The sequence below is a fragment of the Schistocerca cancellata genome, chromosome 6, assembly GCF_023864275.1.
Source record: "Schistocerca cancellata isolate TAMUIC-IGC-003103 chromosome 6, iqSchCanc2.1, whole genome shotgun sequence".
NCBI lineage: Eukaryota > Metazoa > Arthropoda > Insecta > Orthoptera > Acrididae > Schistocerca > Schistocerca cancellata.
The window spans coordinates 722,311,272-722,329,053 of record NC_064631.1 but is presented as its reverse complement, the minus strand read 5'-3'; the positions used below and the strand labels follow the sequence as shown (position 1 = coordinate 722,329,053).

Here is a 17,782-nt window from a genome sequence, read left to right as displayed (position 1 = left end):
ATTCGTAGTGCGCCTAATAGATGTTTGCCCATCATACTCATTACTCGTGGCAGATTAATCTACCAAGTCCCGTACAAGTTCGGGCATAGCGTGTGCGTTCGCACAAGAAGATCAATGGCCGGGAAGCCATATTTTAACTATATATGACGGTAGTATCTGTTCCCGAAAGAACAGTTACCGTGGATGACCATGCAGCTTTTGCCAGAAATGAAATGATAATTAAATGGACACCCTAGCTGTGTGTGTACCAAGTTTTGTTGAAATCGCTCTAGTGGTTTAGGAGGAGATGTAGAACACACACACACACACATCCATTTTTATTATATTTGTGTATTTTGTCTCCACTGTAACTGAGATTGAAGAGTATTCAGAGATTCCGCTCAGATCAATCCCTAGAAAAAAATCATTTTTTGGTGACATTTTAATGGTATCTTTCCGACTGCCTTTCAAATGAGATTTTTCAGTATTTCTGGGAGTACTGAATTTTGTATTACAACCTGTCTCTTTTGACCCATGGCGTCAACAAATTGGTGGACACAAGCCACACTCCAGTGTGAGTGAAATTCGCGCCATAACGAGAATTAAAGATATTCTCAGTGCTTGCCGCAATGGTAACACATCAGATGACCGAAGTTAAGCGCTGTCGGGCTTGGCTTGGACTTCGGTGGGTCACCGTCCGGGCAGGCGGGCTGCACCCAGCCCTTGTGAGGCCCATTGAGGATCTGCCTGACTGAGGAGTAGCGGCACCGGTCACGAAAACTGACAACGCCCTGGACAGCGGTGTGCTGACCACGTGGCCCTCCATACCCACGCCCGGTGACGCCTGAGGGCTGAGGATGACACGGTGGCCGGTCGGTAAAGTTTGGCCTTCAAGGCCTGCTTAGACGGTGTTTGTTTGTTTGTTCAGTGCTTGATTTATGGCGGTACACAACGGAACGCGGTACCGGTGCCTCTGACGAAAACAAAATCAGAACCGCAGATTCTGAGATGTGGTGCGATAGAACTTTTGCTGCGGTTCAAGCTGTGTAAATCAAATGTTGTATCCACACTTTTAAATTGCTCAGAAAAGCGTTGAAATAACGCTTAAAGGTATCTGAATTTCAAAAACACCCCCTGGAACATCACAGTACCAGAACCTCTTTTTTTTTTACAAATCAAGCATTGGATATGTTCATAACACACAAAAAGGTGGTAATTTAAGGAGATGGGACCTCGATAAACTGACTGAAGCAGAGGTTGTACGGAATTTCAGGGAGAGCGTAAGGGAACAAATGGCAGGAAGGCGGGAAAGAAATACAGTAGAAGAAGAATGGGTAGCTTTGAGGGATGAAGTAGTGAAGGCAGCAGAGGATCAAGTAGGTAAAAATACGAGGGCTAGTAGAAATCCTTGGGTAACAGAAGAAATATTGAATTTAATTGATGAAAGGAGAAAATATAAAAATGCAGTAAATGAAGCAGGCAAAAACGAATACAAACGTCTCAAAAATGAGATCAACAGGAAGTGCAAAATGTCTAAGCAGGTATGGCTAGAGGACAAATGTAAGGATGTAGAGGCTTATCTCACTAGGGGTAAGATAGATACTGCCTACAGGAAAATTAAAGAGACCTTTGGAGAAAAGAGAACCACTTGTATGAATATCAAGAGCTCAGATGGAAACCCAGTTCTAAGCAAAGAAGGGAAAGCACAAAAGGGGGAAGGAGTATACACAGGGTCTATACAGGGGCGATGTACTTGAGGACAATATTATGGAAATGGAAGAGGATTTAGATGAAGATGAATTGGGAGATACGATACTGCGTCAAGAGTTTGACAGAGCACTGAAAGACCTAAGTCGAAACAAGGCCCCGGGAGTAGACAACATTCCATTAGAGCTACTGACAACCTTGAGAGAGCCAGTCCTGACAAAACTCTACCACCTGGTGAGCAAGATCTATGAGACAGGCGAAATACCCTCAGACTTCAAGAAGAATATAGTAATTCCAATCCCAAAGAAAGCAGGTGTTGACAGATGTGAAAATTACCGAACTATCAATTTAATAAGTCACGGCTGCAAAATACTAACGCGAATTCTTTACAGGCGAATGGAAAAACTAGTAGAAGCCGACCTCGGGGAAGATCAGTTTGGATTCCGTAGAAATGTTGGAACACGTGAGGCAATACTGACCCTACGATTTATCTTAGAAGCTAGATTAAGGACAGGCAAACCTACGTTTCTAGCATTTGTAGACTTAGAGAAAGCTTTTGACAATGTTGACTGGAATACTCTCTTTCAAATCCTGAAGGTGGCAGGGGTAAAATACAGGGAGCGAAAGGCTATTTACAATTTTTACAGAAACCAGATGGCAGTTATAAGAGTCGAGGGACATGAAAGGCAAGCAGTGGTTGGGAACGGAGTGAGACAGGGTTGTAGCCTCTCCCCGATGTTATTCAATCTGTATATTGAGCAAGTAGTGAAGGAAACAAAAGAAAAATTCGGAGTAGGTATTAAAATCCATGGAGAAGAAATAAAAACTTTGAGGTTCGCCGATGACATTGTAATTCTGTCAGAGACAGCAAAGGACTTGGAAGAGCAGTTGAACTGACTGGACAGTGTCTTGAAAGGAGGGTATAAGAGGAACATCAACAAAAGAAAAACAAGGATAATGGAATGAAGTCGAATTAAGTCGGGTGATGCTGAAGGAATTAGATTAGGAAATGAGACACTTAAAGTAGTAAAGGAGTTTTTCTATTTGGGGAGCAAAACAACTGATGATGGTCGAAGTAGAGAGGATATAAAATGTAGACTGGCAATAGCAAGGAAAGCATTTCTGAAGAAGAGAAATTTGTTAACATCGAGTATAGATTTAAGTGCCAGGAAGTCGTTTCTGAAAGTATTTGTATGGAGTGTAGCCATATATGGAAGTGAAACATGGACGATAAATAGTTTGGACAAGAAGAGAATAGAAAATTTCGAAATGTGGTGCTACAGAAGAATGCTTAAGATTAGATGGGTAGATCATATAACTAATGAGGAAGTGTTGAATAGGATTGAGGAGAAGTTTGTGGCACAACTTGACTAGAAGAAGGGATCGGTTGGTAGGACATGTTCTGAGGCATCAAGAGATCACCAATTTAGTATTGGAGGGCAGCGTGGAGGGTAAAAATCGTAGAGGGAGACCAAGATATGAATACACTACGCAGATTCAGAAGGATATAGGTTGCAGTAGGTACTGGGAGATGAAGAAGCTTGCACAGGATAGAGTAGCTTGGAGAGCAGCATCAGACCAGTCTCTGGACTGAAGACCACAACAACAACATATATAATTCACTGTAAAGTGTATGGCATAGGGTACTTCCTACTGTACCACTTATCAAGGATTCTTCCTGTTCGATTTGCATGTGGTGTGCGAAGAACGACTGCTTCAATGTCTGCGGGCGCCGCAGTTAGTCTACCATTTCCTTCGCGGCACTTACGGTAGCGATACTTAGAGATAGTAATATATTCTTATATTCCTGAGTTAGTACTGTTTCTTGAAACTTAATAAGTTGGCTTTCACAGAATACCTGGCCTCTATCTTGGAACGAGTGCCACATCAGGTTTCTTTGCATCTCAGTGGGCCACACAAACCCGTGATCATTCGTGCTTCGCGTCTTTGTATTTGTTCAGCATCCCCTGTTGGTCTCATTCGCCATGAGTTCCACACACTTGAGCACTACTCTAAAATGGGTTGCTTTGCAAGCAACTTTCTTTCTAAACTGATTGCATTTTCCCTGCATCCTACCAATGAAATGAAGTGTCACCTCCTCCACATACGTTGCAGCCTTTGTGATAATATCATTTCATATCCCTACAAATTATTACTCATGTTACCAATGATGATGCCAATAAGGCGGAGTTACTAAATACAGTTTTCCGTAATTCCTTCGCGAAAGAAGACGAAGTAAATATTCCAGAATTCGAAACCAGAACAGCTGTTAGAATGAGTGACATAAAAGTAGATATCTTAGGTGTTGCGAAACAACTCAAATCACTTAAGACAGGCAATTCTTCCGGTTCAGATGGTATACCAATCAGGTTCCTCTCAGAGTATGCAGACACAATAGCGCCTTTCTTAGCAACCATGTACAACCGCTCACTGGACGAAAGGTCTGTTCTTAAAGACTGGAAAGTAGCACAGGTCACACCAATATTCAAGAAAGGAAATAGGAGTAACCCATTGAATTACAGACCCATATCACTGACCTCAATTTGCAGTAGGATTTTGGAGCATATACTGTACTCGAACATTATGGATCACCTTGAAGAAAATGACTTATTGATACATAACCAACACGGATTCAGAAAATATCGTTCTTCTGCAACACAACTGGCCGGCCGCTGTAGCCGAGTTCTTCTAGGCGCTTCAGTCCGGAACCGCGCCACTGCTACGGTCGCAGGTTCGAATCCTGCCTCGGGCATGGATGTGTGTGATGTCCTTAGGTTAGTTAGGTTAAGTAGTTCTAAGTCTAGGGGACTGATGACCTCAGATGTAAAGTCCCATAGTGCTCAAAGCCATTTGATTTTGCAACACAGCTAGCTCTTTATTCCCATGAAGAAATGAGTGCTGTCGACAAGGGATCTAAGATCGATTCCATATTCCTAGATTTCCAGAAGGCTTTTGATACCGTTCCGCACAAGCGACTATTAATCAAATTGCGTGCATATGGAGTACCGTCTCAGTTGTGTGACTGGATTCGTGATTTCCTCTCAGAGAGGTCACAGCTCGTAGTGATGGATGGTAAATCATCGAGTAGAACAGAAGTGATATCTGGGCAAGGTAGTGTCATAGGCCCTCTGCTGTTCCTGATTTACATAAATGATCTAGGTGATAATCTGAGCAGCCCCCTTAGATTGTTTGCAGATGACGCTGTAATTTACTGTCTAGTAAACTCGTCAGATGATCAATTGCAATTACAAAATGATCTAGAGAGAATTTCTGTATGGCGCGAAAAGTGGCAATTGGTACTAAACAAAGAAAAGTGCGAGGTCATCCACATGGGTACTAAAAGAAATTCGATAAATTTTTGGTATACGATAAATAGCACAAATCTAAGGGCTGTCAATTCGACTAAACACCTAGGAATTACAATTATGAGCAACTTAAATTGGAAATACCACATAGATAATATTGTGGGAAAGGCGAAACAAAGACTGCGCTTTGTTGGCAGAACACTTAGAAAATGCGACAAACCCACTAAAGAGACAGCCTACATTACACTTGTCCGTCCTCTGCTGGAACATAGCTGCGCGGTGTGAGATCCTTACCAGGTAAGATTGGCGGAGGACATCGAAGGAGTGCAGGGAAGGGCAGCTCGTTTCCTGTTATCGTGTAATAGGGGTGAGAGTGTCACTTACATGATTACGCGACTTGGGGTGGCAGTCACGGAAACAAAGGCGGTTTCCTTTGCGGCGAGATTTATTTACGAAATTTCAATCACCAACTTTGTCTTCCGAATGCGAAAATATTTTGTTGACATCCACCTACGTAGGGAGAAATGATCATCATAATAGAATCAGAGAAATCAGAGCTCGAACGGAAAGATTTAGGTGTTCCTTTTTCCCACGCGCCAATCGAGAACGGAATGGTAGAGAAGTAGTATGAAAATGGTTCGATGAACCCTCTGCCAGACACTTAAGTGTGAATTGCAGAGTAATCATGTAGATGTAGATGTAGACGGGTATTTAGATGAGTCGATTGATTTCACAGTCAGGGCATGCTACAGTTTTGCGTATGTGGAGTGAAAAATGTCACATTTCTGAATACCTAGAGGAAGTTTCCCTGCGCCACTTATAATTCACAGCAAGATTGGGCGGAATCTATGCCCACTTTTATCGGACAGTATTTCATTATAGATAACTGCATCGTCTGCAACAAGTTTGAGGTTATTACTAAGTCTGCCAGGTCATTAATACAAAACATGAACAGCAAGGGTCACAACACACTTCCCTCAGGCCCGCCTGAGATGCCGACTCCCGTTCAAGGTAACACGCAGAGCCCTCCCTAAAAGGAAATTCTCAGTTAGATCTACAAAATGTTATATAATTATATTTGCCTCATACAGATCCGCTATTATGGTGCAAAAATAGCATAGTTCCATTTAAGAAAATAAAGTTGATGGGCCTACCTGCATCCCAGTGATAAATGAAGTTTTAGCTATGTCTCGCGCACTTAAATTTTGTCTTCGCGACCCCTACAGGAGCACAGCAGTAGTACGTGACCTTTTTTTATTTCCTTTGAAGAAAGAAAGCCTTATGATATCGGTTCCATACCTAATTTCCATGAGAAACATTTGCACGTAACACATAAACCTTACAGAATTTGCTGTTGTTAGATTACGAAACAATTTTTAGCGAATGATGATGTTTCCTGTAGGTAACTGGACTGCCACTTCAACAGAGATTGACACCAGGTTAAGTTACGTTTGCTATACACAAAGGCCCTAAATTCAAAGATATTTTTAGTAAATTATAGTAAAGCAATTTGTTATTTTTATCATCTAAATTGATAAAAGCTAACAAACTGCCCTATATAAACAGCCCTTTGGTCCGTTACCGGTACTTAAACAACCGTCCTGTGGACTTGTACCGCACGATACTTAGTTTTGTTGTCCCCGAAACTCTGATTATTATCAATGGTTGACAATTAATTACTGTGACCACACGTAAGCTGACACTTCTACAGTTTCAGATGCACGAAAACTAAACTTCTGATTAACTATTCCATAATCTTCCGTTATTTCATAGTGCTTCAATCCTCATGAACGGTTAGTAACTGAGCGATAAATAACACCACAGTACAATGAGAGAAAAATACAAATCAAAGGCATTAGGATAATTTTAAGAAATTCATTTGGCGACAATATAGTTGCCCCTCCCTGCTAATGTTACTATTATTTTAAACATCTGCTAACGACTACATTTTTCTATTTCAGAATGTTAACCTTGGATATAACGAAAATAGAAGGGTCTTTTAATGTACAAAAGGCAAAGAAGAGTACAGAACTAAAGGATGTGAAACCGTTACTGCCACAGGTAATGTGCAACGCTACATTAAAAATATATACTACTTACCGTAATTTTATTTCACATTTATTTCCCTTGCGTGAAATGAAAGATAAACTTGTTGACTATAGTCGGTGGAAAACCTTTGTCTAAATATTGGAATTGCTCAGAAGTAAAATGTAAATTCAGTCTTTTGTGTAAAACAAGGCACCCACTGCTAATTCAACTCTGATGTGGGAGCAATGTGTGGGCCACTTACAGACAGATCCAAGTCCTAGTAATGTAGAGCAAATGATGTATGATACTCAAATCATGCCCGCACACAAATGAAAACATTTTACACAGTGAAGTGTGATTGGTTGAAATGTATCTGAGAAACTCCTCTTACAGCTCTAGTACCAGCCCTTGGAATATCCTTCTTTACAAAATAAAAAAGTTAACAGCTGGCCAATCAGGACACATTGTTGTCATCCAGACATTTATTCCTAGAAATAGGGTAATAAACCAATTCAGTTTTATATATACTGTGTGTGTGGCTCAATATCTATTTGATTGGTGCCAGAATACAAATTTAAAGGTCCGTTTGTCAGGCCTCAGTCAAACCTAAGAAGATTTCTATCACTTTAGTAATTACCTCCTTTGCCTCTGGCAATGATTATGTTATGTGAAGAATGGTAAGCTGACCTGGTTTAGCTGTGCTTGTTAAACTGTATGTCTTTCTATAACTAGGCGAGTGACGGGCAATGCATTACGCACGTCAATGTGTGAACAGGCCTCCTTTTTCCATGTTCTGTAATAATATGTTCCATATGATGCTTCATTCAGATCTTGTAACTTCAATACCTTTGCTGTCTTGTGTGTTTGGTGCCAGCTTTGCCACCATAACATGGTAAAAATATATAATATTTTAATAGTCTTCTGAAAGTATTAATAAATTGGCACTATTTTCATGCTTACCTCTTGATTGTCTCCATTGCATAAGCATATAGAGAAAAGAGATCTCCTTCTCATGCAAATTTATGCACTTTTTTAAGTAGTAGTTTTATTTAAGAGGCAGCTGTATTTTTACAGCATCAAAGGCCATTTGTCACATCATAATTACCACAGTTCTAATTTTTCTTCTCAGGACCCTTTTAACTTCTTGCTGCATATCATCTTTTATTCCCTCAATCTGTTTTTTTCCTTAGTCCACTTCATTTTCTTTCCTTCACATAAGTACTCCTGTATTATAGCAGCATACAGCTTTTTTTAAAAAGAATCCCCATTCTTCTTTTAATTTCTGTCATCCCAGTTTTATCCCACAGTCATCATACATTTGTTTCCAAAATCCATTTTCTATACTGCTTAGTGTTGATTTCAATTTTGTACTCCTGATCCATAGGCAGTTGTGTTCTCCACAAATTACTGAAACATATTGATATTTCACTTTTTTCTGATGTCGTCATTTCATAAGATGAATTTTAGTTGCCTTATTGTAGACTTTCCTTGCCTCAATTTCTATGACATATCATTTTCATCTGTTCCCCCTTCCCCTCTCCCTCCCTGCTCCAAATTCCTGAACATTGATAATATAATCTCCAGTTCCTACCTTGTATATTCTTCTACAGTGCTTCTAAGAAAGACAGCCATTTGACTGCTGTTTCTAGTTCAGTGCCAAAGAATCACTGATATGCATTTTTCGAATAATGTTAGTAAAAGACAACAACTTTGCCTGAACTCCTTATTTACAGGGAAAAATGTAAAGTTCTTCTTAACCCGATTTTTTGCTTGAGCAATGCAGTAGAAGTGATCTGAAAACTTTGTGCAAGTCATAATTTTATTTATATTAATACAAATAATACGAGAGTAAAGGAGACCACTCACTGAATAGTAGAAGCATTTGAAATGTTAACAGGCATCCATAAAAGAATGAAAACTTTGCTGACTTTCGGAGAACTCCTTTTGTGAGCTCGAGTACACATACATATGCACCCTGAGATACAAACCTATGCAGCTACATTGTACCGACTGAACATCTATGAAACAGCTCCAAAGGAGACCCCCCCCCCCCCCCCCCCCCAATTATAACCCAGTATCATCCCAGACGGTAGCAACTGAGCTTCCTTCACCTGGGTGTTGACTATCTACTATCATTCTTGGAAATGACATCCTACCCATGACTCTGCTCAACCTTCCTAAAGTGGTATTCCACCTCCCACCCAACCTAAACAACACCCTGGTACATTCCACTCCCAACCCCTTTCCGTAGAGGTCAAGACCCAGGTGCAAGACCTGCCAAATTAATCCTCCCATAACATGCTATGCCAGTCCTGTCAGAGGATTATCATCTCCCACCAGAGGCAGTCTACCTATGAATGCAACTACATTGTATACAGGTTCTGCTACAATTGCTGTGCAGCATTTTACGTGGACACGATCATTAATGAGCTGCCCACCAGAATGGAGGGCCACTGCCAAACAGTGGCCAAGAGCAGACTTGACCACCCATTGACGGAACAAATTGCCAATCACAAAGTACTCAAGTTCATGGCAGTTTTGCAGCCAGTGCCATCTGGTATCTTCCTGCCAGTACCAGCTTTACTGATCTCTGTGAATGGGAGTTACCCTAGTAACACCTCTTTTCCTCCACTAATCCTCCCGGCCACAGCGTTCACTAATTCACTGCACTCACTCCTTCAATACAGGGCTATTACAAATGATTGAAGTGATTTCATAAATTCACTGCAGCTCCATTCATATTGACATATGGTCACGACACACTACAGATACGTAGAAAAACTCATAAAGTTTTGTTCGGCTGAAGCCGCACTTCAGGTTTCTGCCGCCAGAGCACTCGAGAGCGCAGTGAGACAAAATGGCGACAGGAGCCGAGAAAGCGTATGTCGTGCTTGAAATGCACTTACATCAGTCAGTCATAACAGTGCAACGACACTTCAGGACGAAGTTCAACAAAGATCCACCAACTGCTAACTCCATTCGGCGACGGTATGCGAAGTTTAAAGCTTCCGGATGCCTCTGTAAGGGGAAATCAACGGGTCGGCCTGCAGTGAGGGAAGAAACGGTTGAACGGGTGCGGGCAAGTTTCACGCGTAGCCCGCGGAAGTCGACGAATAAAGCAAGCAGGGAGCTAAACGTACCACAGCCGACAGTTTGGAAAATCTTACGGAAAAGGCTGAAGCAGAAGCCTTACCGTTTACAATTGCTACACTTCCATCATGATGTTCGGCATTTCTTGAACAGGAGATTGGAAAACCGATGGATCGGTCATGGTGGAGATCATGATCAGCAATTCATGTCATGGCCTCCACACTCTCCCGACTTAACCCCATGCGATTTCTTTCTGTGGGGTTATGTGAAAGATTCAGTGTTTAAAGCTCCTCTACCAAGAAACGTGCCAGAACTGCGAGCTCGCATCAACAGTGCTTTCGAACTCATTGATGGGGATATGCTGCGCCGAGTGTGGGAGGAACTTGATTATCGGCTTGATGTCTGCCGAATCACTAAAGGGGCACATATCGAACATTTGTGAATGCCTAAAAAAACTTTTTGAGTTCTTGTATGTGTGTGCAAAGCATTGTGAAAATATCTCAAATAATAAAGTTATTGTAGAGCTGTGAAATCGCTTCAATCATTTGTAATAACCCTGTAGTATTCCCTTCCTCTGTCCTGTCCCCTGCTCTAAATCCGCTCCTCCACTACATTATTGCAATCCTGTGCCAAGGGAACTTACCGGCTCTGGTGCTCAGGATTGCATTACTATGCCCTGCACCAGCTGCTTCTCCCATCTACACTCCAATATAATAAACCTGCTGCCTCCCTCTGGGCCGCCAACTACACCACTGTAAGCTCTCCATCTGCTTCCCATCTTTCAGTGATTGGTACCTACCCCTATATTATATTCATTCTAGGACTAAAAAAAGAACAAAATAAAAAGTCATGTACCACAAAGGAATTATCCAAATGCGATGGAAATTGGTAGATGTGATGTACATGTACAGACAAACAAATGATTACAATTTCAGAAAAAAATGTATGATTTATTCAAGAGAAGGAGGTTCACAAATTGAGCAAGTCACTAATATGTCGGTCCACCTCTGGTCCTTATGCCAGCAGTTATTTGACTTGCTATTGATTGACAGAGTTGTTGGATGTCCTCCTGAAGCATTTTGTGCCAAATTCTATCCACTTAGTGTCTCAGATTGTCAAAATCATGATATGGTTGGATGGCCCTGTCCATAATGTTCCAAATGTTTCAGCTGCAAAGAGATCCAGCAGCTGTGCAGGCCAAGGTAGTGTTTGGCAAGCTTTGATACAAGTGGCAGAAACTCTTGCCATGTGCAGGTGGCATTATCTTACTGAAATGTAAGCCCAGGATGACTTGCCATGAAGAGCAACAAAATAGGGTTTAGATTGTTGTCGGCATACTAATGTGCTGTAAGGTTGCTGCACATGGCTGATTAGATTAGTTTTTCGTTCCATAGATCCATGCTGAGAAGATCCTCGCGGATGTGGAACATGTAATTTTTTTTTTTTTAACTGAAATAACAATACTAATAGTATGAATATATACAATACATTATTTGTTTCTATTAAAAAATTCGTCAATGGAGTAGAAGGAGTTGGCCACTAGTAAGTCTTTCAGGCTCCTTTTAAATTGATCTTTATTTGTAACTAAATTTTTTATGTTTGCTGGCAAGTTATTGAAGATGAGTGTTCCTGAGTAGTGGACCCCTTTTTGAACTAAAGTAAGTGCTTTTAAGTCTTTGTGCAGATCATTTTTGTTCCTGGTATCGTATGTATGAACTGAGCTGTTTGTTGGAAAAAGAGATATATTATTTAGGACAAATTTCATTAAGGAGTAAATATACTGAGAGGCAGTGGTTAGTATACCCAGTTCTTTGAAGGGGTTTCTACATGGCGTCCGTGAATTTACTCCACAAATAATACGTATTACACGCTTTTGGACTCTGAAAACTTTTGTTTGACTTGAAGAGTTACCCCAAAATATTATACCATATGACATTATGGAATGAAAGTAGGGCCAAGATAGACACGAAGCCCATGCCTACTACAGTAGTACAAGTTTATATGCCAACTAGCTCTGCAGATGAAGAAGAAATTGAAGAAATATATGATGATATAAAAGAAATTATTCAGATAGTGAAGGGAGACAAAAATTTAATAGTCATGGGTGACTGGAATTCGAGTGTAGGAAAAGGGAGAGAAGGAAACGTAGTAGGTGAATATGGATTGGGGCTAAGAAATGAAAGAGGAAGCCGCCTGGTAGAATTTTGCACAGAGCACAACTTAATTATAGCTAACACTTGGTTTAAGAATCATGATAGAAGGTTGTATACATGGAAGAACCCTGGAGATACTAAAAGGTATCAGATAGATTATATAATGGTTAGACAGAGATTTAGGAACCAGGTTTTAAATTGTAAGACATTTCCAGGGGCAGATGTGGACTCTGACCACAATCTATTGGTTATGAGCTGTAGATTAAAACTGAAGAAACTGCAAAAAGGTGGGAATTTAAGGAGATGGGACCTGGATAAACTGAAAGAACCAGAGGTTGTACAGAGTTTTAGGGAGAGCATAAGGGAACAATTGACAGGAATGGGGGAAAGAAATACAGTAGAAGAAGAATGGGTAGCTTTGAGGGATGAAATAGTGAAGGCAGCAGAGGATCAAGTAGGTAAAAAGACCAGGGCTCTTAGAAATCCTTGGGTAACAGAAGAAATATTGAATTTAATTGATGAAAGGAGAAAATATAAAAATGCAGTTAATGAAGCAGGCAAAAAGGAATACAAACGTCTCAAAAATGAGATCGACAGGAAGTGCAAAATGGCTAAGCAGGGATGGAAGAGGACAAATGTAAGGATGTAGAGGCTTATTTCACTAGGGGTAAGATAGATACTGCCTACAGGAAAATTAAAGAGACCTTTGGAGATAAGAGAACCACTTGTATGAACATCAAGAGCTCAGATGGAAACCCAGTTCTAAGCAAAGAAGGGAAAGCAGAAAGGTGGAAGGAGTATATAGAGGGTCTATACAAGGGCGATGTACTTGAGGACAATATTATGGAAATGGAAGAGGATGTAGATGAAGATGAAATGGGAGATACGATACTGCGTGAAGAGTTTGACAGAGCACTGAAAGACCTGAGTCGAAACAAGGCCCCCGGAGTAGACAACATTCCATTGGAACTACTGACGGCCTTGGGAGAGCCAGTCCTGACAAAACTCTACCATCTGGTGAGCAAGATGTATGAAACAGGCGAAATACCCTCAGACTTCAAGAAGAATATAATAATTCCAATCCGAAAGAAAGCAGGTGTTGAGAGATGTGAAAATTACCGAACAATCAGTTTAATAAGTCACAGCTGCAAAATACTAACACGAATTCTTTACAGATGAATGGAAAAGCTAGTAGAAGCTGACCTCGGGGAAGATCAGTTTGGATCCCGTAGAAATACTGGAACACGTGAGGCAATACTGACCTTACGACTTATCTTAGAAGAAAGATTAAGGAAAGGCAAACCTACATTTCTAGCATTTGTAGACTTAGAGAAAGCTTTTGACAATGTTGACTGGAATACTCTCTTTCAAATTCTAAAGGTGCCAGGGGTAAAATACAGGGAGCGAAAGGCTATTTACAATTTGTACAGAAACCAGATGGCAGTTATAAGAGTCGAGGGACATGAAAGGGAAGCAGTGGTTGGGAAGGGAGTAAGACAGGGTTGTAGCCTCTCCCCGATGTTATTCAATCGGTATATCGAGCAAGCAGTAAAGGAAACAAAAGAAAAATTCGGAGTAGGTATTAAAATCCATGGAGAAGAAATGAAAACCTTGAGGTTTGCCGATGACATTGTAATTCTGTCAGAGACAGCAAAGGACCTGGAAGTGCAGTTGAACGGAATGGACAGTGTCTTGAAAGGAGGATATAAGATGAACATCAACAAAAGCAAAACGAGGATAATGGAATGTAGTCGAATTAAGTCGGGTGATCCTGAGGGAATTAGATTAGGAAATGAGACACTTAAAGTAGTAAAGGAGTTTTGCTATTTGGGGAGCAAAATAACTGATGATGGTCGAAGTAGAGAGGATATAAAATGTAGACTGGCAATGGCAAGGAAAGCGTTTCTGAAGAAGAGAAATTTGTTAACATCGAGTATAGATTTAAGTGTCAGGAAGTCATTTCTGAAAGTATTTGTATGGAGTGTATCCATGTATGGAAGTGAAACATGGACGGTAAATAGTTTGGACAAGAAGAGAATAGAAGCTTTCGAAATGTGGTGCTACAGAAGAATGCTGAAGATTAGATGGGTAGATCACATAACTAATGAGGAAGTATTGAATAGGATTGGGGAGAAGAGAAGTTTGTGGCACAACTTGACCAGAAGAAGGGATCGGTTAGTAGGACATGTTCTGAGGCATCAAGGGATCACCAATTTAGTATTGGAGGGCAGCGTGGAGGGTAAAAATCGTAGGGGAAGACCAAGAGATGAATACACTAAGCAGATTCAGAAGGATGTAGGTTGCAGTAGGTACTGGGAGATGAAGAAGCTTTCACAGGATAGAGTAGCATGGAGAGCTGCATCAAACCAGTCTCAGGACTGAAGACCACGACAACAACATATGTCTGCTAACACTCGAATTGCAAATACAGATTTGTTAAGGCGTTTCTACAGTTCTGTGGTGTGCTCCTCCCAACTAAATTTATTATCAAGTTGTAATCCCAGGAATTTAAGACTGTCAACCTCTTCTATCTGCTCTTCTTTATACTTTATGGATATGCTGAGTGGAAACCTCTTACAGGTTCTGAATTGCATGTAGTGAGTCTTTTCAAAGTTTAATGTCAATGAGTTGGCTTTAAACCATTTATTAAAATCCATGAAAATATCATTAGCAGATCTTTCTAGAACTACACTCGACATACTATTTATTGCAATACTTGGGTCATCTGCAAACAAAACGAACTCTGCTTCTGGCAGTGTAACTGATGAGAGATCATTAATGTACACAAGAAAAAGCAATGGCCCTAAGATGGATCCTTGTGGGACACCACATGTAATTTCTTCCCATTCTGATGATGACTGATGACTTAATTCACTAGTCCCTTGTACTGACACCCTTTGTTTCCTGTTAGCTAGGTATGACTTGAACCATTTTGCAGCACTGCCCGTGACACCATAGAATTCTATTTATTTAAAAGGATGTTGTGGTTCACACAATCAAATGCCTTTGACAAATACCTGCTGCTTGTAATTTGTTATTTAATGAATTAAGTACATTTTCACTGTAGGTGTAAATAGCCTTCTCGATATCAGAACTCTTCAGAAATCCAAACTGTGTTCTTGATAATGTTATTTGTGGTCAGATGGTTGAGAAGCTGCCTGTACATTACTTTTTCTAAAATTTTTGAGAATGCTGGCAAAAGTGAAATCTGTCTGTAGTTTGATGGATATAAAGTACTTGTTAAATAGATTTGCCACACTATGCCCATTGGTTACTAATGTGTTATCTACCCTTAACGCTATTTGGTCCTGTTCCTTTCTGGTTCTACCAGTCTCCTCTTTCACTATATCCCATATTGTTTTTATTTTGTTCCCTGTCATTGCTAGCTTCTTCCCGTAGTGCATTTGTTTAGATGTCTGAATTACTTTTTTTAATATTTTACAGTATTCCTTGTATTTAGCTAAATCATCAGTATTGGAGCTATTCTTGGTCGACAGATACATTTTCCTTTTTGTCTTACAGGAAATCTTTATTCCTTGTGTAATCCACGGTTTTATTATAGACTTCTGTTTAATTTGAGTAACTTTTAGAGGAAAACAGTTTTCAAACGTGGTACTGACATTGTTTATGAATGTATTATATTTTTCATTCATGTCATGGGCACTATAAACATCTTTCCAGTTCATATCTTTGAGCAGTTTTCTAAAACACTCAATTTTTGGTTGACTGACTACTCTCCTGTACTCAGACTTAGCAGTCTTGATAATCTGCTCAGAATTTACATCTACAACAAGGAGCTGCATGTCGTGATCTGATAGTCCATTTATTACAGGTTTTATGATATGATTTTGTTCCTTTGATTTGTCTATAAAAATGTTATCAATGGCTGTCCTTGAGGATTTAGTGACCCTAGTTGGAAAGTTTACAGTGTGAGTTAGATTGAGAGACAACATTACTAACTGCAGTAAATGTTTACTGGAAGATTGCATTAGAAAATCTGTATTAAAGTCGCCATCAATCAAATTTTCTTTGTTTCTTCCTGTTAAATAACCCAAAAGAGCTTCTAGATGATTTATGAATAGATTATAATTTCCTGCAGGTGCTCGGTAAATAGTTACTATTATATAGGATCTGTTATGGAACTCTACTTCTGTTGCACATGCTTCTAGATGCTGGTCTAAACAGAATTTATTAATGTCAATGTTCTTGAATTTATGGCAGTTTTTAATAAATGTGGCAACTCCTCCTCCATCCATATCTACTCTGCAGAAGTAGGAAGCTAGCTTAAATCCTGAAATGTCTAACATACCTATGCCAGTGGTCACTTGATGTTCAGAGAGGCAGATCATGTCAATTTGGTTAGATGAATTCATTTCATCAATACAAATGAGTAGTTCATCAATTTTATTTCTGAGTCCCAAAATGTTCTGGTGTAATAAAGATAACTGATAATGCATACTAATGGGATTATAATTGCTTTGGCAAAGATGAACTGGCAGTTTCTGATTACTTTCTGTTAAACATTGTTTATATGGAATCTGTATGCTAAACTCTGACTCCTGTTCATCTGTTTTCTCAAACTGAGTGTGTCTGCCAATCTCTCTTAAAACTCGTTTTCTTTCCCCCTTCCCTATCCTAAAAAAGGCATCCCTCTGTTACCTGTGACCACTGGTATTTTACCACTTGTGACAGTGTCCCCCCCTTAAGTTTTCTGCAATCAACCCAGACAGTTTTCCCTTTCCTATTGAGGTGAAGGCCATATGCCTAGTGTAGTCCCACCTATTGACAGCATCTACAGGAATCAAACCAATATGGGACCCTATATCCGTCCTAAGTAGCCACTCCAACTCCTAGTTCACCCTCCTGATGGAAGAGTTCAAATGAGGCCGACCATGGCGTCTCAACACAGACACAAATTTCACACTCGTATGCTTCGTTGCTGATGCTATCTTCACCAGGTCACTCTCTATGGAATATTCATAGTCTCTGTCAGTGCTATTTCCCGGACCACCCACTATAACCACGGCATCCTCCTTCGTGAAATCTTTGCATAAAGAACCTACATCCTCTGTTACCTGACCCAGATCTGCACTAGGCTTGAAAAAGTTTGTGACCTGGTACTCTGGACCTAGATTTTCCTGCAGTAGTTGGCCAACACCTCTACCATGGGAGCTACCTAACAACAGAACTTTCTTTTTCTTTACAAATTTCCCTACCTTTTTCAAGTCCTTGAAAGCTGGTTGTGCCCTTTCTACAGCTTCAGCTACATGAGGCTCATCCGATTCTGACTGAGGCAACAAGTCAAATCTATTTTCAAGATTTATGACAAAGTTGTCTGATGCTCTCCTTTGCCTGTTCCCCCTATTACCTGTTGCCACTTCCAACCTCTGTTCACCCTTATCCCTCTTTAACCTGTCCAGTTCCTCCCTTGCCTTGTCTAAGTCAGCTTGAAGAGCTGCAATTTTCGCTTCCTGTTCCAGTATTTTCCTGTCTCTACTGCAGATCCTACAATACCACTGG

At 40.3% G+C, this 17,782-nt stretch overlaps 1 protein-coding gene across 1 annotated transcript in view; it reads left to right on the top strand.

Moving 5' to 3' along the window:
* The window catches only part of LOC126191568 (facilitated trehalose transporter Tret1-like), a 279,926-nt gene that overhangs the window by 184,080 nt on the left and 78,064 nt on the right, over positions 1–17,782 (top strand). Inside the window, exon 2 of the mRNA XM_049932489.1 lies at positions 6,953–7,052. Coding sequence (XP_049788446.1) covers positions 6,954–7,052 — 99 coding nt within the window. The 5' untranslated portion in view covers position 6,953. The remainder of the gene's footprint in view (positions 1–6,952; positions 7,053–17,782) is intronic.